A 27,531-nucleotide genomic window follows, 5' to 3' on the forward strand; every position below is an offset into this window, starting at 1 on the left:
ATCTCCCCAGCCCCTGGTTTCCAGATTCCTAACAGGGCCAGGTCTTGTCCCCTTTGCCTACACTCCCATGAAGAGCACATGACCCCCCCAGCCTCTAATTTTTCCCTCAGTGACCCAGACTTCCTAACTGCCTTGGGGTTCTGAATTCAGAACCCCAGTCTCTGTCCCCAGGGACCCTAATTCTGCACTCCTAACTTTAGCCTCGATGTCTAGTGGACCCAAGAATTTTCCCCTACCCCAAATCCTAGAGACTATGAACTAGAGTCCCCCAGTACTAAATCCACTCAGGGCCCCAATGCTGAGTATAACAATCACATACTATGTGCTGCACACGCTTAGTACTACCTTATGACAGATATACTATGATTATCCTTATTTTACAGATAAACTGAGGCATAGAGAGGTTATTAGTAACTTGTCCAAAATCACAGAGAATGAGTACAGCAGCTTGGATTTGAATCCACCCCATGTGCTCCTGTAGACTGCTGTACTGGTCCCCAACTTCTGGGTCCCCTGAGTACCTGCCTAGTCACTGAACTGCCCATCCCTCACCCATCCAGGGAGCTGAGAGGACCAACCACTCTCCTGCCCCCTAGCTCTGGCCCCATTGAAATAACCAGACATCCAATAGTCTAGTTTCCTTCCCTTGCAAGAACTTAGGATTTCAGTCCTCCAGCTCCCAATTCCCTATCAGGACCCCAGACACCTGATCCCCTGCCCCTCACTTTTTCTTTAAGATTTTATTTATTTGACAGAAAGAGACATAGCAGGAGAGGGAACACAGGCAGGGAGAGTGGGAGAGGGAGAAGCAGGTTTCCCAGGGAATGTGGGGCTCAATCCCAGGACCCTGGGATCACGACCTGAGCTGAAGGCAGACGCCTAACAACTGAGCTACCCAGGCACCCCTGTCCCTCACTTTTTACAAGTGCCCACACCCTCCAAGAGACCCAAGTATATAGTAATCACATCCCACCCTGATTCAATAACTCAACAATAAGTAATAATAACAGTGAACATTAAGTCCCTGGTACTACACTTCTGTTTAAAACCCTCCAGTGGGGGGGGCGCCTGGGTGGCTCAGTGGTTAAAGCCTCTGCCTTCGGCTCAGGTCGTGATCCCGGGGTCCTGGGATGGGGTCCTGGGATTGAGCCTCACATCGGGCTCTCTGCTCAGCAGGGAGCCTGCCTCCTCCTCCTCTCTCTCTCTGCCTGCCTCTCTGCCTACTTGTGATCTGTCTGTCAAATAAATAAAAATCTTTAAAAAAAAAATAAAAAAATAAAAACCCTCCAGTGGTTTCTCACTGCCCTTAGAATAAAAGCCAAGCTCCTCCCCTAGTCTTCAAGGGCCCTCTTTAATTTCCCTTCCTACCACTCCCTCCAGCTCCCCCCAATTCCAGCCACACTGGTCCTTCTGTCTGCTCTCCAAACAACCTGAGCTTGTTCTTGAGAACTCCAGCCTCTCATTTCCCCTTCCTCCAGCCCTGAAATGACTCCTGTCCTCAGGTCTCCACTCAGATGTCACCACCCCACAGAGCCCTTGTCTGATCACCTTGTTTAAAGTAGCTCCCTGCTGCTACTTTACTTCCTTCTCACCTCCACTCTGTTTTATTTCCTGCAAAGCACTTAGCACCGCCTCTGAAATTCCTCCACTTCATTGGTAGGTTTTCTCTTTAGGGTCTGCCAGCCCCTACTAGGAAAGTAGGCTTCATGATAACAGCAGGCATCACATCTGTTTTCTCTATTATGACCTCCCGGTTCATAATAGATGTTCAATAAATGTTTGATGAAGAAAGGAATGAATGTGTGGCTGCGTTAGTGTACTGGCATTACCTTATTCATTTCGAGTCAGTATCTGAATTAAGATTACCACTATTAGTATATTGTTAATATTATTATTTTTTAAGAGCTCGTATCTATTTATTTGACAGAGAGAGACACAGCGAGAGAGGGAACACATGCAGGGGGAGTGGGAGAGGGAGAAGCAGACTTCCTGCTGAGCAGGGAGCCCGATGTGGGGATGTGGGGCTTGATGCGGGGCTTGATCCCAGGACCCTGGATCATGACCTGAGCCAAAGGTAGATGCTTAACGACTGAGCCACCCAGATGCCCCTATTGTCAGTATTTTTAGTATTACAATATCCATGTATGTTGCAGACGAGGAAAACGGGGCTCAGAGAGTTGAGATAATCAGTCAAGACCGCCCCCCGCCCCACCAGGCAGGAAATAGTGGCACTGGCATCAACTTCCACTCCCTGTCCCCTTCCAGAATTTTACATGTTACCATTTTCCATCCCCTGACCCCCATTGTGGGGCGAACTCCCTCCCAGATCTCAACCCACCTCCACACAGTGGGAATCTGGCCCTTTCTCCTAAACCCCCATTCCTCGAAGTATCCAGTCCTAAATTCCATCAGGGAAAGCAGACATCCAGCTGGCTGGCCGGCCGGCCGGCCGCAAACAGGACCCAGTCTGGAGTCCTGAAAATGGGGCCCTCCCTCTCCTCGATGCTTCCCCACCCTGGAGCTGCTCCACTCCCTGGGCTCCAAGGACTTCTCATCTCAACGCTGGGAGTGAGCCCCAGAAGATGCCTGTCTGGGGGCAGTGGGTGGTGAGAAACCCAAGTGCTTAGTCCCTCCCTCTGACTATAGACCTCAGCTGGGTGCGGTGAGAGTGGGTATAAAAGGGTCAGTATTTATTGGGAGGAGCCCAGAGAAAAACCAGGAGAGTGAGAAGAGAGAGAAAGGAGGCATAGGCAGTGAGGACTGGAGAGAGAAAGAAGGAAGAAAGGAGAGAAAGAGATCCTGATTGAAGGAGAGTAGGAGGAAGAGAGCCAGAGGGGAGAGCGAGCGAGCGAGGGAGGGAGGAAGGCGGTGAGAGAGGCGGGGGCCTAGAGAGGGTGGAAGGAGGGAGGAGAAGGGCGGGGCGCGGAGGCCCCAGCAAGGGACGAGACTCCAGCTCTGACTTTTTCTGCCGCTCTCGGTAAGTTTTCAGTCCGTTATTCGGACTGGGATTTCTTTATTTACTTGGGAGTGCACTAGTTTGGGAAGGATACCCCCAGGAGGGGAGAGACGCCCTGCTCTCAGACCCCACGGAAATACTTGTCATTTAAGAAGTGATCTCTTAGCACTTGGGGTGGAGATTCGGGAAGGGGTGGGGCCCGGAAAGGATTCGGGGTTCTCAGCAGAGCCCTCCACTGGTAAACTTCCTTTAGTTTTTCCCCATGGCTGTCCACTCTCTCCTGAGGACCCTGAGATCAGGGCCTTGCCAGAGAACACCCCACATCTGGGGGACGTCCAGGCACCCCCTTTCTGGACACTGATGGGTCCTGGGAAGCTGGCTCCTTCTTGTCAAGCCTCCTACTGCCAACCCGGGCCTCCACCCCCAGCATGGATCTCACCCATTTTTCTTACAAGATGGGGTGGGGTGGGGTGGGGACCTCATGGGCATAGCCAGGGACTGGGGTTTCCCTGTTTCTTGGAGGCAGGGGCGTGGGATGAGTCACTGGGTGACTCATTGGGTCCCCCTCCTCCCTACCCCAGGAGAGGAGGGGGGTGACTCAAGGATGCCGCCTGTCTCTGGGGGGAAGCCCCCAGCTTCTGATGAATCTAGAGGGGTGTCGCTTGAATTTTCATATCCTGACTCATATGTGGCCAGGATCAGGACTTTGAGGAGATGGGAGGTCACACTGCTCATCCTACTCCCTCCTGGACCCAAAAGTCCATCCCTGGCTTGGTCCAACCTCTGGAGAATTCAGGAGTCCATGCCCCCAGCCTCCTCCCCACTCAGACCCTGGAGTCCCTGCCCCCAGCCCTCTTCTTCATCAACCCCAGGGAGTCTGGACTCAGACCACTTCTCCACCAGGATTGGAATAGCTCACCAGCCCTTGTGCCAGCCTCTTGAAACAACCATCTCCTGACACCCCCCAGCCCAGGCTTCCACTGCAGCTATGTCTCTCCTCCTGCTGGTGGTCTCTGCCCTTCATATCCTCATTCTCATCCTGCTTTTCGTGGCCACTTTGGACAAGGTAAGCCTACTCCAGCTGGCAGGCATTTTCTCTTGCAGACTCCCACCATGCCCTTCTTCAAAAGTCCCTCGGGCCCCACCCCTTTTCTCTAGCATCTTCCCTTCAGAGGTCTGCCTCTGAGGCCTCTACCGTGCCCTCTCCCCTGACTGCTCCCATCCCTTCTTACTAAATCCATGCCTTCCCCAGTCCAATGCCCTCCAGCACCTCACCCTTTTCCCAGCCCTACCCACAATTTCCCTGACGCCACCCACTTTCCTCTCCTAACCCTGCCCTTGTTTCTCTGTCCATCTCAGTCCTGGTGGACCCTCCCAGGGAAGGAGTCCCTGAATCTTTGGTATGACTGCACGTGGAACAATGACAACAAAACGTGGGCCTGCAGTAACGTCAGCGAGAATGGTGAGGGGGGTCGGGGACCAATCTGCAAAGGGAGGGGTCACCCTAGGTCTCTTCCCGCGACCAAGAACTAGGACCCCTTCAAAGTCTGAGTGGGCAGCTCTGGGTCTTAATGCTGAGTGAGTGGGGCTGATTATGACACTCTTATATGCATGGTAGGGGGCAATATGCTCTTGTTCTAGAGAAAATGGACTAACCCCCTCCCTCCTTTATGATTCAGAAAGAGGGGAGGGCACATGCTATAGGTTTAAGGAATGGGGGAAGAAAGCTCCCAAGATTCTGTGAAGGTAGGATTATGTTTTCAAAATTCTAAGGAAATGGGACTGGTGTTTGGAATGGATGTCTGGGACCAGTTTGTCCAAGTTCCAAGGCATTGAAGTTGGAACCACATTAAGGTTCTAAAGGGATGGGGCTAAATCCTTCCAGGGTTATGAACAAGGTGGGTTGGGGGTATGGTGCTGTTGCATCTGAGTGATAAAGGAGGAGAGCTGTATCCTTCTAAACTTCCAAGAGAAAGAAAATGAAAGATTAAATGCTTTTCCCCTAAGAGTGAAGCAAGAACTTCTGTTCCCACCAGTTCTATTCAGTGTTATACTGGAGGTAGCCAATGCAACTGGGCAAGAAAAAGAAATAAAAGGTATAAAGAGGGGAGAGGAAAAAGCAAAAATGTCTCTCTTCCCAGTGGACATGTTCATGTAGAAAATCCTAAAGAATCTTGAAAAAAGCTTCTAAAACTGATAAGGGAACTTAGCAAAGTAATAGGAATCAAGGTCAATATAAGTGATATTCACAAGTATCCAAACCTGTATGGCTGTGAACGGGGTAGGGCAGTGAACGATGATCCAGCTGGTGGAGCTGGGACTCTGGACAGACTGTGACTTCACCTCTATCTCCTCCTTACTGCAGGCTGGCTGAAGGCAGTTCAGGTCCTCATGGTACTTTCCCTCATCCTCTGCTGCCTGTCCTTCATCCTGTTCATGTTCCAGCTCTACACCATGCGGCGAGGAGGGCTTTTCTATGCCACTGGCCTCTGCCAGCTTTGCACCAGTGAGTACCGGCCCCAGGGAATTGAAGGGAAGGGACAGGGGACTGTCCGGGTGCTGCGGGCCCTGAGAATGGACATCAGGTCAAAGAAAGCAATTATCAACAGCTCAAGGGCCATCTGAAATGCCTTGGCAGGCTACCTCTCTGCCTGGGGACTTTTGGGAGTTGTACTTTTCACTGATTCCGTGTTTTGTGGTATGCATCTCTGAGTCATGTGGAAGCCGACACTTAGAGCTTCAAGGAGCCGGGGCTGGGAAAGGTGGTGTGAGCGAATACTTTAGATCCCAAGGATGGGAGGGAGACAGTTGGCTAAGTAATACTCCAGGAGAGAACTCTGAATCATAATAGCAGTGATTTTGTACAGCGAGCTTCTGTTTCTGGTGGACCTACCGCGTATCAGACACTTCAAGTTTATGCACTTTAAAATTTTTTGCCTTCAGGTGCAGAGAGCTAAGTGATCATAGTCCTCGTTTTCTGGAATATTCTCTTAGGTTCCTATAAAGTCCCTCTCGTTTTAATTTACTATTTTCAAGCTTGGCTCACAGAAAGGCACTAAAAAATGTTCCTCGAAGGGATGGGTGGATGGATGGATGAATGGATGGATGAGTATTATCTCCCATTTTATGGATGAGTAAAGGGCACCCAGCCAGATCAGCTAAATTGCCCAAGGACCATATGCGGTAGCCTCATTGCAAGGCTCTGAAGGAGCGAACCACAACTCCCAGAAGGCACCGGCGCTGAGCCCTGGCTCTCCAGCGGCTTCTTTGCCCCGTGGGTTGTTGGGAAATGCAGTCTTCTTGCGGATACTGAGTGACACCTGGTTCCGGTCTCCCCGCAGGTGTGGCGGTCTTTACCGGGGCCCTGATCTACGCCATTCACGCCGAGGAGATCTTGGCGGAGCGCCCGCCGGGGGGCAGCTTTGGTTACTGCTTCGCCCTCGCTTGGGTGGCCTTCCCCCTTGCCCTGGCCAGTGGCGTCATCTACATCCACCTGCGGAAGCGGGAGTGAGGGCCCCGCGTCGCCCTGCCGCCACTGCCGGTGCCGGGCCCTCCGTCTCATCCCCGAAGCCCCCGCCCCCAGCCTCCTCCAGAAAATAAAACCGTTTAACCACCTGCTCCGCCTTTGCCTCCTTCCTTCCTCCCTGCCTCCTCCAGGGACCCAGGCTGCTCAGGCCTGATCTTTCCTGAACCTGTGACAGCACCTCCAACAGCAGCCTTCAGAATGCCCAGCTTCAGGCCCCCAGGCCCTTCTAAACCAGGACACAGGAGGCAGGGGTCCCAGCTGCATTTCCCCCTTACACAGACCTGAGGCCCTGCGCCCTCCCGTCTCAGGATTCCTGCAGAGTCTAGACCTCTAGGCACTTGCCGGAAAGAACCAGGCATGTGGGTTTCCTGTCCTCTTTTTCCGTGTACAAGGGTGTCTTTCTCTCAACCAGGCAGGGTATGTGTTGTTCTAGATTGTTGGTCTCTACCCCCCCACCCCCCGACCTCTGGGAAGACTTTTCTGTTTCCCACTTGGAACTCAGACACCTTCCCTCCTTAGAACCCAACCCCTCTTCTTTCCCCTCCCCTGCCCAATTCTGCTGCTAGTCCATATGACACCTTAGTAAAAATTAGATGGTATCCCCCACCCCACCCCTCCAGGCTGACCCAGCCGGACCAGGACACACGTGGGGGACGGGGAGATGGCTGGATTTTACATTTGCCCATGCCCTGGCTGTGTGCCATTGTGCAGTGGACAATTTGCACAACTGCACGTGGCTGTTCTATCTTCCCTGTTCATAAGACCCAGTCTTTGGGGAACCAGGGCCTCTCCTCAGGAACCAAATCTTCTCTTAGATCCTCTTCTGTTACCCACAGCCAGTCTATTTCACCAACTGCGAACCCAGTCTCTTCCTAGGACTACAGCTTTCTCTGCCTAGGCCCCACCCACATGCATCCCCCCCCCCCAGCGAGTTTTTTCTTTCCAAGATTCTGATGCTTTCCTTCTCTTCAACCCCTGCAGCTATCCCACGCATCCACAGCTATTAAACATGATTTATTCCTTTGAGAGAGGGGACAGGGAAGAAGTTGACAGACCAATAAATATTGCACAGGCCACTGGTGGAAGAAAGATCCAGACCGAGGTAGTTTCTGCAGAAAGGGTGAGGGACCTGGGCAGGAAAGGCACCTGAGATTGTTGGGGCCTGAGTGGAAACGGGTCTTGGGAGTGAGGACGGTCTCTGGTTCCTCCTCACCCCCAGTCTTCTGCCTGAAACAAGGCTCCCAAACCCCTTTAGCCTGGACCAGCTGAACAGCAGCATACCGGAGAGCCTGCCTGAGGAGCAGCGGCAATTGACGAAAAGATCAGGTTTCCTTTGGAAGTTCTGATTGGTCACTTCTATGCGGCGACAACTGACAGTGCCCAGCAGCTGTCATTGGCAGTTGGCCAGAGAGCTGGGCTAACCGGCTCCCATGGGCGGTGGCCTGGGGCTCCTCCTTGGTGAACGTGTTGGGCGTCTTGCCCGGAGTGGGCTAAAAAGACGATGATCTATGGCCTCGGGAGGCACAGTTTTAACCACGGTGCCTGGTGGCTTGTACCACCGAACAGCTGTGATTGGCGGACACTCCTTCTCAGCCCAGCCTTGTTTGGATGTTCACGGCGGGGGTGGGTCTAAGGGATGGCCTAGAAGCAGAGCCAAAAAGCTTTGACTGGATGTTCAGGGGGGCTGCCTAGCAACTGCAGGCTGTCACAACTGCTAGCTTTGTTTAAGAGTGCAGTGTAACGGAAGTGATTGCCTGTAGGCGAGTGAAAGTTAGGGAGGGGCAAAGCGTAGTAGCTTTGATTGACAGCTTATCGAGGGGGCGGGGCTTAGTGCCTCCCCAGGTGGCCGAGCGGGGCTGGGCGGAGGTTTCTCTCAGTGCTGGTCACTGCTGGGTGCGGGCTGTGGGGGCTCGGAGATGACTGTGGGCAACGGGTCCAGTTTGGGGAAACCCGGGGGTGGGAACATCCCGATGCTGGGGGTGAGGGCCTGCAGGTGGGCCAGGGCCCGAGTTCCGTTGAAGGCCACGTCACAGCCTGACTGGGCCAAGAGCCAGTGCTCTACCTCCGACTGGAGCCACTGGGAGGTCTCTGCGGGGAGAGAAGCAGGTGTTGTTAGGAGGAGGTGACTGGGACCTGGAAGGACCGGAAGGGAGAGCAGGGAGGGCACAGGGCAAGGAACATGCGGGGTCTGGGTTTGGGAGAAGCCCAGGGGTAGGCTTGAGGTTAGCAAGTTAAGTGGGACAAGGCCTTGCGGGGGTGGGGTGGGGGGACTGTCCAGCTCTGGATCTGTCATCTAGGGACAAGTCAGGGAGGGTCCTGTTGGAAAGGAGACAACCTGAGGCTCACATAGGGAGGGGACAAGAGTCCCTCCTTTGGAAGGAGCGCTAGGGAAGTTGGGACCAAAGGAGGGCAAGCCACACCAGAAGTCCGATGATCCAAGACCCTTATTCCGGATAAGGTCAGGATAGGGAGATCACTCCAGGCAGGGACCAGGTCCATCAAGATCAGAAGCTGGCTTCGGGGGCTGGGAGTGGGAGTCCCATCTGCTGAGGGGCCGTCTTGGGCCCATAGGGACAGGATGGAGTCAGTTTCAGGTGGCGCCGCGTCACTACTGGGCCGCGATGGGATGGGGGCAGAGCAGCAAAGGCCGGGGGCGGGGCAAGGGGCGGACCTCAGGGCAGGGCCACCCACCAGGGCCAGGGCCGAGGCTTACCCTCCGGTTGGCCGCGCGCGCCCTGGGGCAGCCGGGCCAGGAAGCTGTGCGCCAGCAGAGCCTCCTTGGCATGTTCGTCCTGCGCGCGCAGGGCCAGGGCGCTGAGCAGCTCCGAGTTGTTGGAAGTGCTGCGGTAGTAGAGCATGTGGGCCAGCTCCAGCGCCTGCACGCTGCGCCGCTGTCCGAACATCTGCGGGCAGGACCGTACCGCGGGGTCAGCCGGGATGCCCAGGGGCCGGGGGATGGCGAGGGGGGGGGCGCGGGAGGGGCCGGGACCCCGCACCCCCACCCATACCATCCCCCCCACCCAGTCACTAAGCGCTGGGATGGCCCTTTCTGCAGCCTCAGCCAGGAGGCCGGGGATGGGGGAGGCGAGAGGAGGGAGGGCGGGAGGTGCCGGGACCCCACGCCCCCACCTATACACTCCCCCTCCCAGTCACTGAGCGCTGGGAGGGTCCTTCCAGCCTGCTCCCGCGCTCTCCCGGGACTTCCTGGGTTCAGGTCCCCAGGAGCAGTGCCCGGGTGTTTGTATTTCTAACACACACACACTCCCGACGCCGCCGCTTCACGGGTTTGCCTATCTGAGGCACGTATTAATAGATTTGTTCAAGGATTTCCGGGCGATTTGAGCTTTAGCCTTGGAACTCTCTGTGACGATGATTTTTTTTTAAGTCCTTATCTTTTAGACACCTACTCAAGTATTTCCAACGATATGTTTAGGACTGACTCCAAAATAACCCAGCGGTGGGCGCGCAGGGGTCCTTAGGTGAAAACCGATTGACTGTGGATAATTATACACGCCGGATGCCAACGACTCGGGAGCTCATCACGCGGTCCTATTCCCGCATTTGCTTGAAATTTGCCATAACAGAAAGTTTCAAAAGTTAAATTGTCAAGAGAAGTGTTAACGGAAAATAAATACTCCAAGCTTCTTTGAGGGAAGGAGAATGGGGTAGAATGCGGGGAGGGGCAAGTTTGGGGTCCCTAACTAACGAGCAGCCCCTTTCCCCACCTTTTGCCCCTCCTTGGCTGGACCCCTTTCCCCAGACTTGGCGTCCTTAAGGAGGGTAAGGAGAGCCCACCGGTGCCCTCTGGGGCTCACACTAAAACCTCCACTCTGATTGCCCCATTCATCCACAAAATGAGTTCAAGCCCGCTGCGTCTCCAAGCTGGCAGGGGGGTTCGGGGGGAGAGTCCCAACTCTGTCCCCTACCCTCTGTGAGCCCTTGGCTGAGACCTAAGTCCTTTGTAGGGGGCACTGTCAGTCAAATGAGGTTCCAGAAGATTATGAGACACCTGGTACCGCGCCAGACCCATAACAAGAGTGTTGACATTAGCTACTATGGAATATTCAACCGCACTCCAGGCTAGGTGCTGTCTTTTAAAGGCACGTACTGTCTGCCGCCCATCTTACACGGGGACCCAAGGTGAAATGCCTCTGAAGTCCTCAGAGTTGTGGAAATGGCTCAAATGACCAGCCCAGGACCAATGACAAGGCTGTGTGCAACCCTGCTCTCCCTTGCCGCAAGCCCCGCTCAGGCAGTGTCTGTCTTGTGTGGGAATGAATGGCCATCTGGCCGGTGGGAGGTGAGACGTGAGAACTGCGTGTGTTAGGGACCGTCCGGGATGAATCACACCCTGGGTCTGCTGTCTTTCTGCCGAGCTTATGCCACTGAATTCCCAGACATGAAGCGGGCCGGTCATGCTCTGTGGCATGGGGATGACGCCAGACCTCTCTCCCTGGAGAGGACACAGCAGCTGCCATCCGGGTGTTCCCTTTAACCCTCACTGTGGCCCCTCACCGCCCCCCAGCCTACCAGTTCCCCCTCTCTTGTGCTCCAGATCTGGGGTGGCCTCGCCATCTGCCCAGTCCCAGGCCAGACCCCTGGCAGCATCCTCGTTCCCTCCTTGGCAGCCTGTCGGTCCTTAGCCCTGTCCTCCTGCCCTGATTCTCTCAGCCCTGTCCCCTCCTCTGCAAACTGCCTCGTGCGTGGCCTCCTCCCGCCTGCCCCTGCCCTTTCCAGTTTGTCTCCTCAGGGCCCCAGAGCTGACTCTGCTCCTCCCTCGCTCACATCCCTTCCATGGCTCCCCAGTGCCCTCAGAGAGTCCACGCTCCCTGGCCTGATGCTAAGGCCCTGCGTGGCCCAGCCCCTGAAGATTTCTCCTGCTCTCAATGCATCTCCTGTTGATAAGCCAGTTCAGCCCAAACATTATCCTGAGCTGCCCTCTCCCTCAGGCCTCCAGGCCTCAGGACAAGGCAAGTCACCCCTGGTTTGTTCTTAGAAAACACTCACTGCCTCATCCTCAAGGTTCAGGGTGGACATTGTGTCCCACAGAGGAGCAACAGTGTCATCGGGCTCCTGCAGTGGTCACTGTGACCTCTGTCAGGCACACTGGCAGCCTGTCTGTGCGTCTGCAGCCACACTGGGAAGGTTTCCTGAAGCCTCCAAGCGGAGGGTAAAGGGTGAGCGGGGGACGGCCAGCCCAGTGGGGTGAAAGGACATCTCAGTCCTTGGTCCTCTGTTGGGAACAGCCTTGCAAAGGGGAGAGGAGTGCAGTGAAGCTGCAGAGTGCGGAACAGGAAGGGGTGCGAGCACTATGTTTTGGGGAGCTGAAGCATACGACTGTGCTGGCTGAGGCTGGGGAAACAGGGTTTCTGGGGCCAGGCTATGAGCAAGGAGCAGGGCCAGCTCTGGGGCCCCTGGGGATGGGCTGGAGAGCTGGGACAGGACCGACCGGGGAGGCTGGGAAGACCTGGGTTGTGGCCAGGACAGAGGGAACAAGATGGGTGCAGAATGGGGGCAGTGAGGCCAGGCTGGACTGACAAACGGGGGGGAGGGCAAGGGCCATCTCCAGGGGTCTAGCAAGTAACTGGGGGGCCAAGGCCCTCTACAGATGAGAACCACGACCAGGAGTGGGTATGGGGAGCTGCTGCTGGAGGGGAGGGCAACGGGCCCGCAGGGGGCTGTTCTGGAGTTGGCCTGCTCCAGGCTGAACACGGTGCCCCGATCTAAGAGATGACAGAGGGCTGCCTGTGCAAACCACAGAAACGGATGAGCTCTTGGTTTGTGGAGGGGAAGCGGGTGGCAGGGGAAGAAAGAGGGATGTGCACAAGGCCGCAAAATCAGCTCCCAGGCATCTGATCTGAGACCAGTCCTTAGAAGGGGGTTTGGGGAAAAAGGATCCTGGGCACAGGGGATGAGGTGTCCGTGGGAAGGGCGTAGGGACATCCAGGAGCCTGCACCAGAGACAGATACCTGGGAGACACTGACATACAGGAGGGGACAAGAGTGTGCAGCTGGAGGGAGGCTGAGAGGGCCCACATTTAAGGACTGGAGCTTAGCCCAGAGCATGGGAAAACATTCAATGGGGATGCATTAATTAACTAGGGAACTGGGTTTTAACCTGGACCCTGCAGAGCCCGAGAGGCTCCACAGCCCCCTGGAGCCTCAGGGAGGTGGGATGCACGGTGCACCTAGGGCTGGGCCTCTGGGTCCCCTTCCAGACCAATGGACACCCCTCACCAGCCTCCCTGTGGCTGGGCTCACAGCCCCACCCCCTCTGTGGTGGCTCCACTCCCTCCAGGCTCAAAACTCTGTCGTGGCACTGTGGCACTTTATCCACGAGCTGCCCTGTGGATAAAGCCCAGGGTCCCTATTCTGGCATTCAAGGCTCCTGCCACCCTCTGGGGCCTCACTTCACCCTGTACCCTGGACTCCAGCCCTGTGAGATCCCTCAAGCTGTGCTCGTTCAGCCCCTTCCCCACTGGGTTCAATCCTCCCCCTTGCAAAGCTTCCCTTAAATCCCACCTGACCCCTAGTCTTCAGTGGGAGTTGTTATCACCCCACAACCCCCTACACCCCACCCTGGCCCTTCACCCTCTCAGCCAGCCCAGCGTGGCTATTATCTGTAGGCTTTATTACCAGTCCTCCTAAGACCCTGCTGGGATGGCTGTAAACAGCTTGAAAAGCAATGAACCAGCGAGTGAATAATCAAGTACAATGGATGCCACACACCAGTCCACACTCCTGAGGCTGGTGCCAGCCCTGGGAAGAATCGGTAAAAGGCAACCCCCCAGGGCCGACTCAGCCTCGGCTCAGCAGGCATGGCACAAGTCAGCTTTCAGCCCCCAGCCCTCCCCTCGGCCTCGAATCCTTGGATGGTGAACAACCTGCGCAACTGTATGAGGCAGCCATGCGTTCACATGTAGCAAAATCAGGAAGGGAGTGTGGTAAAAATAGTTTCCTTGGCCCCAGTCCCAAAGTTTCCAATTCAGTCCATTTGGGCTGGAGCTCAGGGGACCACATTTATAAAACCGGTCCCCTGGTGATAATGCCACCCCGCCAGGATGAGGAAGCCCGGACTCAGAGAACAACAGCCCAGTTAGTAATAATAATCATCAGAACAGCAAACTCTCATATGGTACATTTTGTAGTATATATCAGGCTCTGTTCTCAGCATCACCCGTGTCTTCATTCACCCAATCCCCCAACAACCCTGTGAATCAGGTTCTTGTCATCCCCACTCCCCAGATGCGGGAGCTGAAGCCCAGAGAGGTTAAGCAACCTGCTCAAGGTCCCACAGCTGGGAGACGGAAGAGCCAGATTCAAACCCAGTGTTGCTCAGGACAACCCTACAAGGCAGGTCTCACTCCTGTCTCCGTTTTCCAGGTGAGGAAACCGAAGCCCCGAGACGTGAAGAAAGCTGCCCGAAGGTTGTGTACAGTACAGAGGATCGAGAAGGAAGAGATGGAGGGAACGTGGGAATGACAAAGTAAAGGAGGGAAGGAAGGAAGGACAGCAGGGGGCAGGAATGCATGAAAGCAGCAGAAACACAGGGCGGCCCAGCTTCTGGAGGAACACGGGGAGGCAGGGACCGCATAGGCACGCCGACGGCCGGCCACTCACCTTGGATGCCCGCAGGCCCATGAAGATGGCAAAGAGGAGCAGCAGCAGGGAGGTGGCCATCTTGAGGTCCGTGAGCACCACCATGCCCACGTTGACGAAGAACACCAGGCCTGAGACGAAAAGCGTGAGGTTGAGCAGCGCACGCTGTGTGGTGGACGTGCGGACCTTCAGCTCCGGGAGCAGCTGCTCTAGGCCCTCTAGGGGCGTGTCCTTGAAGCTCTTCAGCACCAGGTGTCCCCGCTTGGTGCGAGCTGCCAGCACCACCCGCTTGAAATACCTCCTGCCAGACAGAGGGGGGTGGGGGTGGCAGGGCGGTCAGGATCACTCTGGGGGAGCACCCTCCGACCCCCTCCCCCCAACACCCAGGACACTCTCTAGCTCTGGAGTCACACACTCATCATAAAGGCTGCTTAATGGGGACTAGAGGAAACTCAGAAAGAAGACCAGTGTCCAACAACAGGGCATTAGCGAAAATAACACAATCCCCTGTCATTGGACACATAGATGGCTTCCAGCTTTAGGTACTTGGTGAATGGGGAACTGAATGCCGATCTTTTCCTTTCTTTTTTTTTTTTTTTTTTAAGATTTTCTGTATTCATTTGAGACAGAGAGATACACAGAGAGAGAGAGAGAGCGCAGGAGAAAGGGGAGAGGCAGAGGGAGAGGGGGAAGCAGGCTCTCCGCTTGAGTCGGGAGCCCTACGTGGGGCTCGATCCCAGGCCCTGGAGATCATGACCTGGAGCAGATGCTTAACCGACTGAGCCACCCAGGTGCCCCTTGGTTATTTTTCAAACTCAAATTCTACTTTCCATTTCGGGTGTCTGCGAGGTGCCAGGGAGCGCTATTCAGCTCTGGAGAGGGAGCCAAATGAGTCGGTCTCTGCCTTTGTGGGGCTTCTAGTCCAGTGTGAGAGACAGATAATTAAACACACAGTCTGCAAGTATAAATATCTCCTTGGAATAGATTCCTGGAAGTGGAATTACTGAGGGTATATAGGGATAAGAGGGTTGTTTTTTTGTTTTTTGTTTTTTGTGTGTGTGGTTTTTTTTTTTTTTGTCTTTAGGTTTTTTGTTTTGGTTTGGTTTTTTGGATTCATGACCATATTTGATAAACTGACTTCCAGAAAGGCTGGGTAATTTACAGGCTCAAGAGATCTGCCTCTCCTCACCCTGCTCTGTATGAGAGCAGTTTCTGTTTAAAATATAATGTTCACCAGAATCCTGGCTGCGCCATTTTTTAAAAAATGTGGCCTTCTCTTTCTGAACCTCAGCCGTCCTCATTTAGAAAATGGGAGAAGTGTCCCTACCCTTCCTCTTCCCTGGGCACTGTAGTTCTTCTTTTCCCTTGGGGAAAAAGAGGCAGCATTTGGATGATCTCCCCACCCCTTTCGTGACTTCCCCTCCCAGGTCCCGATACCCAAATCCAGACACTGACCTGTCAGTCCCCTCTCGACTCTAACCTTGCTCCCTTTCGTTGCAGCTGGGGAACAAGGGCCGCCTCACCTCTCTGCAGGGGGCGACCTGATGAAGAAGCCACGTTTGGAGCCCACGCTGGACTTACGGGGCATCTGCCCAACTCGCTGGCCCAGGGCCCAAAACTGCATGTAGATATACTGATCCAAATTTATTGTCACCTGACAAGGGGGACAAAGGAAGCAGAGGCAGCTGAGCATGGGCTAGGGTGAGAGCATAGGCTACTAGAATTAGATGCCCCTCCCCTCAATGATTTCCACTCCTCTCCCAGGCTTATCATCATCTGGGATGGGTCTAGACAGGATGGCCACGTACAGTTGCTCCTGTTGTATACTGCACAAGGGCATACTATCTAAGATGGCACCATTTACCTCAAAGTCATTTTTATTACCACATTTCCAAGAATCTAAAATAACACTGATTTTAAGATACCCCATTGTTTTTTAATTGAATAAATATGACATGTAACACTAAGCTTAAGGTACACAGCATGTTACGTTGACACATTATATATTGTAATAATTGTCAACTGGATATTCCACTATTTTATGAAGCAACTAAAGGAGAATTATACTGTCAGTTAAAACTATGCCACACTACCACTTATAAGTCATATCCCAATTTCGGACAACATATGACTCTGGAAAAAAAAGTGTATCTTAAAAATCACTAAATGGGGGACTTTGGAATTTTATGATTTTTATTTTAATTTTGTTGACTTTAAGGACGAGCGTTTTGTATTATTTATTATTACAGCTTTCTGGAAGATGATGATAAAGGCTCTAGTCCTAGGAAGATCTGTATATTATACTTTTCCAACAGATGGCAGTGTGGTGACTGGGAAAGAGGTACTGCATTCTAATTCACCAAAAAAGCTATGTGGGCTCATGCCCTGTGTTCAGGGCAACTCCCAGCAGCCTCTGCCTCCCAAAGGCTCCACCCTGCCCCAAGGCTTCCTGGGAGTTCCAGGTCTCCCCTAGAAGACAGGCACCTGGACCTCATCCTGAGGGTGATGGACCACCAGAGCGTAGGCCAGGGTGTCCTCCGAGAGCGGGGAGAAGTTGGCCTGGGCCAGCAGGGGTTCCAGAGCCCGGAGCACCTCCTGTTCATTGGACAGACGCTGGGGGTCCGTCAGCGAAGGCTGGTCGAGGGTCTCCCTGTCGGGGTTGATGGGGTCATACAATGCCTGAGGAGAGAGTCAGAGAGAAGAAAAATGGGCTAGGGCACAGCATGAGGGATAGTTCCCGGCCCACCCTTTAGGGGATGGGGTGCCCCAGGGCTTGTGCTGGGCTCTTTCCCCTTCTCTCTCCTCGCGCTCACCTTCAGTAGCCTCGTTACTCCCATCCCTTTAAACACTGCTCTGCGAATCTGTGTCTCTCTGGGCAACTTCACATCTCTAGCCCAGACCCGTCCTCCAAGTTTCCAGACCTGATACCCAGTTCCGAGACATGAGCATCTGTTCCCAGTAACAGAGGGGAAGAGGGATGCAAGGATGCAGAGGGAGAATATGTTTCCCAGCCTCTCCGGAGGCTAGATGTGGCCAGAAGGCAGGTCTCATCCATGGACTGTGAACAGAAAGGCTGCAGAAGGTCCAACTTCCCCCTCACTTCTCGCTCCCCTAAATCTCTACTCGTTTCCTTCAACTGCTGGCTGAAAACACGGCTTTGCCCCTGGCTTAGTTTTGACCACACAGATGGAGACAGCGTTCTAAGGAATGGCACAGCAACACGATGGAAGGACCCTGGGTCCTAGAATAATAACCTCATTCGGAACCCTGGCCCACTTGCCACCGGACTGTGAAGGGGGAGAGAAATAATCCCCCACTTCCTTTTTGTTGTTGTTGTTTTTTTTAAGATTTTATTTATTTGACAGAGAAAAAGTGAGAGAGAGAACACAAGCAGCAGGAGTAGGAAAGGGAGGAGCAGGTTCCCACCGAGCAAGGAGCCCAATGCAGGGCCCGATCCCAGGACCCCAGGACCATAACCTGAGCCAAAGGGAGACGTTTAATGACTGGACCACCCAGGCGTCCCCTTCTACTTCCTTTAAGATTTTTTTTTTTAACTTATTTATTTGAGAGAGAATGAGAGAGAGCACAAGGGCAGGGAGGGTCGGAGGGAGAAACAGACTCCCCGCTGAGCAGGGAGCCCCATGTGGGATTTGATCCCAACACTCCAGGATCATGACCTTAGCCAAAGGCAGTCGCTTAACCAACTGAGCCACCCAGGCGCCCCTCTCCACTTCCTTTAAACCACTGTGACATGGGGTCTACTTGTTACAGCAGCTAAGCCTTTATACTGACTAACGCAAACTCTCCAGTTGACATCCCTCGGGGGATGTCAGTTGCCTCAAATGCAGCATGTCGAGCCACAGGTCATGTCCTTCTACCCCCATCTTCCAATAAATTTGAGTTTCTTCTCCCAGACCTCTTCCTCTGGCAACCAGCCCTGGCCTCCACCCCAAGCATCACACAGTCATAGTCAATGATCTCTTCCGTACCTCCCATTGGAAACGGCGTCTCGCAGCTAACCCAGCCAGAGGAGAGTGCCTCATTTCTTCCTTCCCCTCCACCAGCCTTCTCTCTAAAGGAAATAGTACTGGGATGCCTGGGTGGCTCAGTGGGTTAAGCTGCTGCCTTTGGCTCCGGTCATGATCCCAGGGTCCTGGGATCAAATCCCACATCGGGCTCCTTGCTCGGCAGGGAGCCTGCCTCTCTCTCTGCCTCTGCCTTCCTCTCTGCCTGCGTGTGTGCTTTCTCTCTCTCTCTCTCTTTCTGACAAATAAATAAAGGAAATAGTACTACCCGAGTCTACAGACGCTCTGATCAGACGTTTCGGAGGCATCCTTGATCCCTTCCTTCTCTTCACTGCCCTCTCCAACCCTTTAGCAAGTTCACAGGCTAGACCCTTGAGTCGCCCTCGAATCCATCCGTCCCCTCCCCCATCTCCATGGCCACCTTTTCCTCCTGCCCCAACAACTGCATTGGGCTTCTGTTCTCCCTGCTTCTTCTCTTACCACTTCCAAACTGCTCTCCTCAAAGAGCTTATTCAGACTAGAAACAGATCCCGCAACCTCTCCCCTCCAACCCCCCGCAGTGGCATAAATACCAGAACTTGTCCACCACCTCCAAGGTCCCCCACAAACTGGCTTCTGCTCTGCCCATTTCATTTTATATACCTGCAACCCCCTCCTCCCTTGCCCACAAGAAAAGAAAAAATGCTGACTCAGTGAATGAATGCAGGAGGGAGTTTCTGGGTACCTAGGCTCTTCGCTGGTTTCAGGATGACTTGTGACTTGTCCCAGACTATATAGTGAGCCTCATGGAGAGATCACTGGTCCAGAAGCCCAGTCATCTGTGTGTCTCAGGACAGGTAGCCCTAAGGAACAACTTGTCTAGGCCAGGTGTGATTTTGAATTAGTGGAAGGAAAGAGGTACTCCAAGTGGGAAGAATGCCCGGGCAGAAGTTTGGAGGGGGGAAGGCCCGGGGCCATGGAAACCACTGAGCAGGAAGACAGGACAGCTAGGACAGCTGAGCCTCAGCAAGTCCCCTTCCGAGTGAACTCCCACGGCTGGGGTGTGCTGCCCGAGGACAGGACTCTGGCCCAATGCTGGGGCCTGTGCCAGAAGCCCTTCAGGTCCCACAGGCCAAGTTCTCAGACTCACAGAGTGACCTTGAGAAATTCCACTGCCGGGACTGAGCCGCAGTTTGAGGGGGAGGGAAGCTCAGAGCCAGAGGAGAGCGAAATCTGCATTCATCAAGCATCCGCTGAGAGCCAAATTCTCTTCTGGGCTCCTCCCATCCATCTCCACCCAGGGCTCCGGGCCAGAAACCTGGATGTCGGCCAGAAACCTGGATGTCGGCCAGAAACCTGGATGTCACAGGTGACCCCTGGATGTCACAGGTGACCCCTGCTGCTCCCTTCCCCCACGCAATGAGCCCTGCTGGTTCTACCTCCAAAACAGATCACCACTTTGCACCCCCCCACACCCTACCCCATCCACACCCCCATCTGTTCCTCCTGCCTGGAGGAGTCCAACAGCCTTCTCAATGGTCTCCCCACATCCCCTCACCCCACTCCCAACAATCTGCTTTCTACACAGCAGCCAAGATTCTATCAAACCATAACAACAACAGTAATAAATGATAGTGCACATTTATATAGAACTTTCTACACACCAGGGACTGCTTGAAGCAGGTTGTTCTCACCATGTGACAATGGTACTATTGTTACCCTCATTTACAGAGATAGGAACTGAGGCACAGAGAGGTTAAGTAACTGCACAAGGTCACAGCAAAGAAGTGTTATATCAGGAATTATACATCTAACTATGTCGATCTCCTGCTAAAATCATTCCAAGGCTCCTACTGCCCTCAGAAAATAGGATCATGCTCTGTACTGTGTCCTGCAAGGCCTCAGAGGACCTAACACCACAATCCCCCTTGGTGGCTCAACACCAGCCACAATGGTGTAAGTTCCTCCAGGCACAGGGACATTGTACATGCTGTTAAGAGACTCTCCCTGCCCCCCTCCCTGTCCACTACTTAAGTCCTTTTCTTCTACAACATTCCAGTTCCCTTATCACTCTCAAAGAGCCATTCTCTGCTCCTTAGGCTGAGCAGAGCTGCCCTGTGAGGTTGGGCAGATTGGGCACTGCACAAATGTGCCAGATCTAATGAGCACCATTTTAGATGCAATAGACATATACATTTATCCTGTCACTCTTTCAGATGGAAATAAAGAATGTAAAGTAACACCATCCAACAGAACTGCTGACAATACAGAAACATCAAGATCTGCACCATCCAATAGCCTGGTCACAGGTGGCTACTGAGCCCTTGAAATGGGGTGAATACAATGGAAGAACAGAATTTCAAAATTTTATTTAATTGCAATGATCTCAAATTTAAACACAGCCACATGTGGATAGCAACTACCATATTATGCAGCACCAGTCAAGAGAAAGGAGTGCATTTCACCAATTTGCACACGGACTTCGGTACAGAAACCAAGGTCAGCTTTGCTATCTGCTGCTATGAACCGTGCCCGGTGAGTTCACTGTCTGAATTTATCCACTCATCGAGGAGAGCACCTGACTTCCACCTGTCCCCACCACTCAAGTTCAGCTCCTTGAGGGCAAGGTACATGCTTGAATTTGCTGCTAACGTTCCTGAGCCCCAATCAACGCTTGCCGGCAGACATCCAAACGGGCCTCCTGACACCTGCACGCAGGCATCTGACGGGCATCCTCTCAAACTCACTTCCTCCCAAACTGGAGTCTTGAAACTCCTCCTCAGACCTGCTTCTCCTGCCACCTTACCCGGTTCAGAAGAGGCCAAGTCCGTCCGACTCCTCTATTTCTCACACACTGAACCCACTGGCAAATCTTGATGGCCCCACATTCAAAATAGATCCAGAATCTGATCATTTCTCATCACCACCCCCTACCACCCCCCTCTCGCCCCAGGTCTGAGCTACCCTTACACCCTGGACTGTGGCAGTGGCCTGGGCACTGGTCCCCCCACACCCATCTTCCAGCCCCAACCCAGTCTGTTCCCCAGGCAGCCGCCAGAGGGCACCTGTTGTCATTGAAGCCAGCTCCCATCCCTCTGCTCGGAGCCCTCTGGTGGTTTCCACCTCACTCAGAGTCAAAGCAAAGTGCTCACTGGGTCCCCAAGAAGTTCTGCAGAATCTGGGCCCCAGCCCCATCTCTGCTCTCATTTCTGGCCCTCTTCCCCAGCTTCTTTGCTGTTCCTCCTGCACACCATGCACACTCCTGCCACAGGGCCTTTGCGTTTACTATTCCCACAGATCTCATGGCTCACTCTTGCCTCCTTCAGGTCTCTGCTCAAATGTCACCCTCTCTGTGAAGCCTTCCCTGACTATTCTACCTAAAATTGCAAAACATTCCTGCTTGCTTTTTCTTCTTAATTAGGTTATCAGATTTAGAAAAAAAATTAAATTAAATGCAGTACACCAACTTAGATTTGATTTCCAGATCAACAACTAACAATTTTATATTTGAGGACTGTATTATACAGGACACAATTCTACTACAAAAGAAAAAAGTTACTCATAGCTTATCTGAAATTCAAATTTAACTGGGTGGAGAGGGTTGAACAGTATCCTCGAAAAATTCACATCTCGGAACCTCAGAATATGACCTCATTCAGAAATAGGGTCTTCACAGGTCTAATTAGGTAAGAATCCCAGGATGAGATCATCCTGGATTAGGGAGGGCCTAAATCCAATGAGCATGTCCTTTAGAAGAGACAGAAAAGGACAAGCAGAGTCACAAAGAAGGTGAAGACGGGAGACAGAGGTTGGACTGTTGTTGTCTACAAGGTGAGGAAGGCCAAGGATAGCAGCCTGGGTGGCTCAGCCGGTTGAGCGTCAGACTCTTGGTTCCCACTTGGGCGGTGATCTAGGCGTCGTCGTCAGTTCGACCCCCACGTCAGACTCTGCGCTGAGAGTCGAGCCTGCTTGGGACTCTCTCTCCCTCTGTCCCTCCCCCTGCTCGTTTTCTCTCTCTCAAATAAATAAATAAATCTTTAAAATATGTACATACATACCCAATGAATGAATTCAACGATGAACAAAGGAAAGGAAGTGCAGAGAGAGGTCACCTGTCAAGGTCACTGGCGGGCTGGTAAACAAAGTAGCCACCTCTCTGCCTGCCCAGGGGCGGCTTCCTCAGGGGACTTAGGTCATCAGCAAAACGTCCCCCATGGTGTCCACCTGTCTCTGTTCCCACCCTTCCCTTCCCCTCTTAGTGTCGCAGTTTAAAATCTCCTGCCTCTTGGCACCTGGGTGGCTCTGTGGGTTAAAGCCTCTGCCTTCAGCTCAGGTCATGATCCCAGGGTCCTGGGATCGAGCCCCGCATCGGGCTCTTTACTCATTGGGGAGCTTGCTTCCCCCTCTCTCTCTCTGCCTGCCTCTCTGCCTACTTTGTGATCTCAGTCTGTAAAATAAATAAATAAAATCTTTAAAAAATATATATATCCTGCCTCAGTGGTAATATGCATCTTCATTTTATATGTGTTCTGTGTTTCTATATATTTAACTGTCTATAGAATAAGATGATTTTCTAAATAACTTAAAAAAAAAATACAAACCCTGCCTCTCACGGACAGGCTAGGGCTCGGAGGCAGCTAGACCTGGCTGCAGATCCTGGCTCAGCCAGGCCCTCCCAGAGCCTCGTGTCTGCGTCTGTAAATGGGGCTGACGGCAGCTGCCCCTCGATGCCATAGGAAGGGGTCCATGAGCCTGACCCGGAGTGCGCGCTCAGTGGCAGGGGGCTGTTGTCACTGCCCTTCAAAGCAGAGATGGGACGTGTCAGGGCAGTGTGCAGTAAGGGTGGGCTCAACAGGCCTGGGTGGTCCAAACCCTGCACATCCCAGAGGAATGGCCCTGGCCTTGACTCCTGGGTAACTTCTAAGGCCTTGGAAATGTTTGCTAAGAGGATCTGGGTTTCCCCGGGGCCTTGGGCCACAGCAGCCAGTCTATGCTAACAGTGTGATTCCTGGTAGGGGCCTTGGCCACGGAGGAGCAGTTTCATGGCCCTGGAGGGTGACTGAGTAGCTAAGGCTGGCCACGCCAGCGCTGACCAACCCTCAGTAACCATCCTGGATCCCAGCTGGGACGCCTGGCTGGCTCGGTCACTGGAGCATGCAACTCTCGATCTCGGGGTTGGAGGTTCGAGCCTCATACTGGGTGCATAAGTTACTTAATAAAATCTTAAAAAAAAAAAAAAATCCTGGGGCGCCTGGGTGGCTCAGTGGGTTAAGCCGCTGCCTTCGGCTCAGGTCATGATCTCAGGGTCCTGGGATCGAGTCCCGCATCGGGCTCTCTGCTCAGCAGGGAGCCTGCTTCCCTCTCTCTCTCTCTCTGCCTGCCTCTCCGTCTACTTGTGATCTCTCTCTGTCAAATAAATAAATAAAAATCTTAAAAAAAAAAAAAATCCTGGACTCCAGGGCTCAGGTGAATTTCCCTGGCGGGCCAATGTACTCCATACATGCTATCCCACCTTGCTGGTGAGAGAACTAAGTGTCATCTTGTAAGACACTTCTGGAAGAGACAGCAGGAAGGTGGTGTGGCCTCTCTGGGACCCCACCTCAGGGCCTTTTCCCTGTGCTGATTTTGTTCGCTATCCTTTTGTTGTAATAAACTATTACTGTGAGCCTAACAGCTTTTCTGAGCTCAGTGAGTCACAAAGAGAAAATCACTGAGGCCAATCACTGTCTCAGGGACCCCTCCCCCCACCCCCGCGCCCCCCACCAGGATCCTGGGAGCGGAAGGGGGAGGATGTGAGAATGTGGCTTGCTGACATCACCCTTCCCTGGGGTTCCACTTTTCTGTCTAGCTGCTCTTTGGCTGTCCCCCTCACCAGGTCCAGTTCCCCTTCCTGATCTCAAGGCTGGCATGTCCCAGGGCTCCGCTAATCCCCCTATTGATCTCATCAGCAAAATCTAAATGCTTCCAGGGGATGGCTGCTCAGCCCAGACCCCTCCCATGACCTCCGGAGCCCACATTTGGGTCCATCTTTCCATCTGGCTGTCTTATAGGCATCTCAGACTCCTAAGTGCAAAACGGAGCTCGCGTCATCCCTGCAGATCTGCCTCCCGCCCCCGCTCTGTCCTCCACATCATGGTAAATGGCAGCTCCATTCTTCCAAGGGAGCGGGCCCAAACTGCTGGAGGGCCCCCCTGACTTCTTCCTCTCCCTCACCGCCCGCCTGCCCAGCCAAATGCTGATGCCTTCCCACCATTACCAGCATCTGACCACTTTTCCCCACTTCCACAGCTATTACCCTTGCTGGGGCTGCCATTATCCCTTACCTGGACAAACATAATTGACTCTGAATAGATCTCCCTGCCTCCGATAGTCTGTTCCAGAAGGATCCCGTTAGCACCTAAATCAGCACATGCCCCTCCTCTGCTCAGAGCCCTCCCATGGCTGCCAGATCACCTAAGGAAAGAGTTTACACCAACCCCTCTCTGCCTTCATCTTCTGCCTGCTCTCCCTCCCTCACTGCCCTCCAGCCACAGGGCTCCCTGCCTTGTTCTCCCAACTCTCTGTGCCCCAGGGCCTTTGTATCTGCTCTTCCCTCTGCCTAGAATACTCCCTGCCACCCACCACCAGACATCTATAGGGCTCTCTCTCTGTGTCTCCACCCAGGTCTTCACTCAACTGTCACCTCCTCAGAGAAGGCTTCCCTGACCACCCTGTCTAAAACGGGCCCTCATGTCATCCTTCCCTATCCCGCTACTCTGCTTCATTGTTCTTCACAGCACTTACGGCTCTGGGCCATCCCATTTCATATTCATTCATTCATTCATTCATTCATTCATTGTCTCCCCGACCAGAATTTCAGTTCCACAGGGACGTGGCTTCATCTGTCCGCTCACTGATGCTTAGAGCAGGGCCGGGTTCCAAAGAGGGACTCAGAGGATTCTTACTGAATGAATGGATAAGCAAACAGGCACACCAAGGATGGTGCCAGGGGCCCGGTCCTCACCTGCAGCCGGGCCAGGATGTGGTGGTAGTGGAACAAGGTGCAGAAGTCCACGTGGGCTGCAAACTCCGCCAAAGCTGCCTTCTCCTTGGGGCTGGAGTGGAATTCCTGTTACCTCAGGAGGCAAAACTTCTAGTTAGGCTTCTTTCCCCTTTCCTCTCGGGGTGGATTTCTTTCTCTGGCAGTCCATATGATCTGGGTTTTAATTTTAAGATTTTGTTTTGCTTGGGGTGGGGGGGGCAGCCAATTTTACTGACCAAGAAACTGAGCCAGCCCGGTGTAGTGGAAAACAGACAGCGGAAAGAGCTAGAAGGTCAAGTTCCCGCTTTGACACTCACTCACTGACATTGACACAGTGATGGTGTACCAGCTGCCGCTCGCTGGTCTATCACCCTCCAGAGGCTGTACAGGGATGGATGGAATTAAATTTAACCCCCCACTTTTCAGAAGGGGAAACTGAGGTTCAGGGGAAGTCACTCACTGAGGGCCACAGTGTTTGTATGAAAAGAAGCTGAGACTCTGATCAGGGCCTGTCTGACTCCAGAACACACATATTTAACCACTTCTTTATGCTTCCTACCTCCATGCCCTAGGTGAATGTCTTCACCTCCCTGAGCCTGTTCCCTCATCAGCAACAGAGGACCACACCCTCTTTCTGAGAGAGCGATGGTGAGAATGTGATGCAATTCCATGGCCCTGTACACATAGTGTTTGTGTGTGTTGATACCTACGTGTGTGCTTGTGAATAAAGTCTAGCATTGACCTTAGTACATACAGATTTGTTCAATAAATAATTTTTAAATAAATGATAATCCTCACCAATGACAAGTAGGATGATGAGAGTAGGGTAAGAGCTTAGCTCTGGAGCTGGGCCCTCAGTGCAGCAGGTGCCTAATGCCTCATGAGAGATCACAGTCCTTGCCCAGCTGTGGAGTCAGGCCACTTTGGTTCTAACCCGGGCCACAACATCATCACCTTGATAAGTCACTTTCTCTCCTCACCTGTTTCAGTCACTTCAGTTGTAAAATAGGGACCATGGTAGTCTCTCTCTTACTGGGTTGTTCTGATGACTCAACAAGACGTGGAAAATGCTTAGCACTGTGCCATACAGTAAGAGCTCAAACAGTGTGATAATAATTACGATGACGTTTTCGCTAGTATAATAATTAATATTACGTGTTAGTAATAGTAATGATGAGCATGATTATTATACCCATTTTGCACGGGGAAAACCCATGCCCCAGGGAGGGCTTGCTCAAGGCCCTAGAACAAGCGAGAGTCCGGAATTGCTTCTGTATCAGCACCTCACAGGTCTGTCCCTACACGCCTACCCTGGAGAAGAAAGGGAACGGAACTACAACTCCCAGGAGGCGCCAGGACAGCCCTCTATGGCACGAAGGGCGTGCCACCGCGATGCCTGCCGGGAGCCGTAGTCCCCAGGTTCTCGGACCCGGGACGGGCGGTACCTGTGTCAGAAGGCGGAGCAGCTGCTCCTTGGAGAAAGGGATGAACCGCTCGCGGTACTGCTGGGCCCAGTCGCGGGGCTCCGTGGGGTTCCACATCTTGCGGTACTCCCCCATCTTGGCCGCCAGCGACGACAGGGCCCGGGGGGGCCCGAGGAGCGTGGGCAACAGGGACCATACTCGGACCCTGGATCCCCAGACCCCCCGGGTCACATGCAGCATGGCCAGACCCTTTCCCTGGAGCCTGAACAAGGGAAATGAACAGGGGTCAAAGGTCATCTAGAGGAACCTCACCCTCTCCCACCTCCAGAGGCCGTCCCTTCCCCAGGCAGGGCGCAGAGCCCATCTGCCCGTCTTGCGGCGCGTCTTGCCTGTGCCCTCCCACATTGCTCATGTGGCCCCGAACTGCAGGCAGCGGTCAGAAGTCTTGAGTCCTGGGGCGTTTTAAGAGCCCAGAGACCCTATAGTGGTACAACGGGTTTCTGCGGGGTCTAGGCAACAGGTGGATCTTAGGAGCATAGGAGATGCTCGGAAAGGCTACATAGGGGGTGCAGGGCGGCCCTCCCCCGGCCATGCAATCCTCCGCCCTCTCCCTCACCTTAGCCAACGCTCGACTGTCATTGAGCCTCCTGCGCATGTGTAGGAAGGCGTCCTGGGTCCCCCAGTTTCAGCTTCAGCCTGCAGTAAGACGCATGCGCAGAGCCTTGGTCATCGAAAGCCGTCCATCTTTCCCCTAACGCCCTGTCTCAACTGCGCGTGCGCAATCTGCCGGCCTTTCTTCTCTCGCCCTGAGTGCGGCGCATGCGCATCGGAAGTGTCTCCTTGGCGTGCTTCAAAGGAAAGGGGGCGGAGCGGGCGCGAGACTCTGAGGAGGACTGGGGCGGGGCTGGACTCCCGCGCGGGGCCAGCCAACGGCGGGCGGCTCAACGTCCGCCCGGGCCACGCCCCGACTCGTGTCAGCTCCTGAGTAGGCGGGAAAAGGG

General features: G+C 53.6%; 2 protein-coding genes across 3 annotated transcripts; one reads left to right on the top strand and one right to left on the bottom strand.

The window, feature by feature from the left end:
• Nucleotides 1–2,822: 2,822 nt before the first annotated feature.
• On the top strand, nt 2,823–6,568 carry EMP3 (epithelial membrane protein 3). 2 transcript variants are annotated; one of them, XM_047711479.1, is made up of 5 exons: nt 2,823–2,977; nt 3,860–4,022; nt 4,316–4,418; nt 5,322–5,462; nt 6,298–6,568. In XM_047711479.1, exons 2-5 carry the CDS (start codon nt 3,945–3,947, stop codon nt 6,465–6,467), a joined length of 492 nt encoding a protein of 163 aa, XP_047567435.1. In that variant the 5' UTR covers nt 2,823–2,977; nt 3,860–3,944; the 3' UTR covers nt 6,468–6,568. The 2 variants fall into 2 exon arrangements, with proteins under 2 accessions (XP_047567435.1, XP_047567436.1); XM_047711480.1 differs by having other exon boundaries at nt 2,826–2,977; nt 3,829–4,022.
• Nucleotides 6,569–7,477: 909 nt separating this feature from the next.
• Nucleotides 7,478–27,308, bottom strand: TMEM143 (transmembrane protein 143). The gene is made up of 8 exons (XM_047711462.1): nt 27,147–27,308; nt 26,552–26,792; nt 25,089–25,193; nt 16,566–16,760; nt 15,605–15,735; nt 14,103–14,382; nt 9,196–9,385; nt 7,478–8,570 (listed from the first exon to the last, which is right to left on the bottom strand). Exons 1-8 carry the CDS (start codon nt 27,167–27,169, stop codon nt 8,356–8,358), a joined length of 1,380 nt encoding a protein of 459 aa, XP_047567418.1. The 5' UTR covers nt 27,170–27,308; the 3' UTR covers nt 7,478–8,355.
• Nucleotides 27,309–27,531: the final 223 nt, after the last annotated feature.

This window comes from Lutra lutra, chromosome 17 (genome assembly GCF_902655055.1).
Source record: "Lutra lutra chromosome 17, mLutLut1.2, whole genome shotgun sequence".
NCBI lineage: Eukaryota > Metazoa > Chordata > Mammalia > Carnivora > Mustelidae > Lutra > Lutra lutra.

Excerpts from the sequence above, each read along its gene's own strand:
- EMP3 (XM_047711479.1), top strand. The coding sequence starts at position 3,945 with ATGTCTCTCCTCCTGCTGGTGGTCTCTGCCCTTCATATCCTCATTCTC. Across the intron at positions 4,023-4,315 it reads TCGTGGCCACTTTGGACAAG|TCCTGGTGGACCCTCCCAGG; the intron begins GTAAGCCTACTC and ends TGTCCATCTCAG. Across the intron at positions 4,419-5,321 it reads CAGTAACGTCAGCGAGAATG|GCTGGCTGAAGGCAGTTCAG; the intron begins GTGAGGGGGGTC and ends TCCTTACTGCAG.
- TMEM143 (XM_047711462.1), bottom strand. The coding sequence starts at position 27,169 with ATGACAGTCGAGCGTTGGCTAAG. Across the intron at positions 25,194-26,551 it reads TGCTCCGCCTTCTGACACAG|GAATTCCACTCCAGCCCCAA; the intron begins GTACCGCCCGTC and ends CTGAGGTAACAG. Across the intron at positions 8,571-9,195 it reads CGCGCGCGGCCAACCGGAGG|AGACCTCCCAGTGGCTCCAG; the intron begins GTAAGCCTCGGC and ends CTCTCCCCGCAG.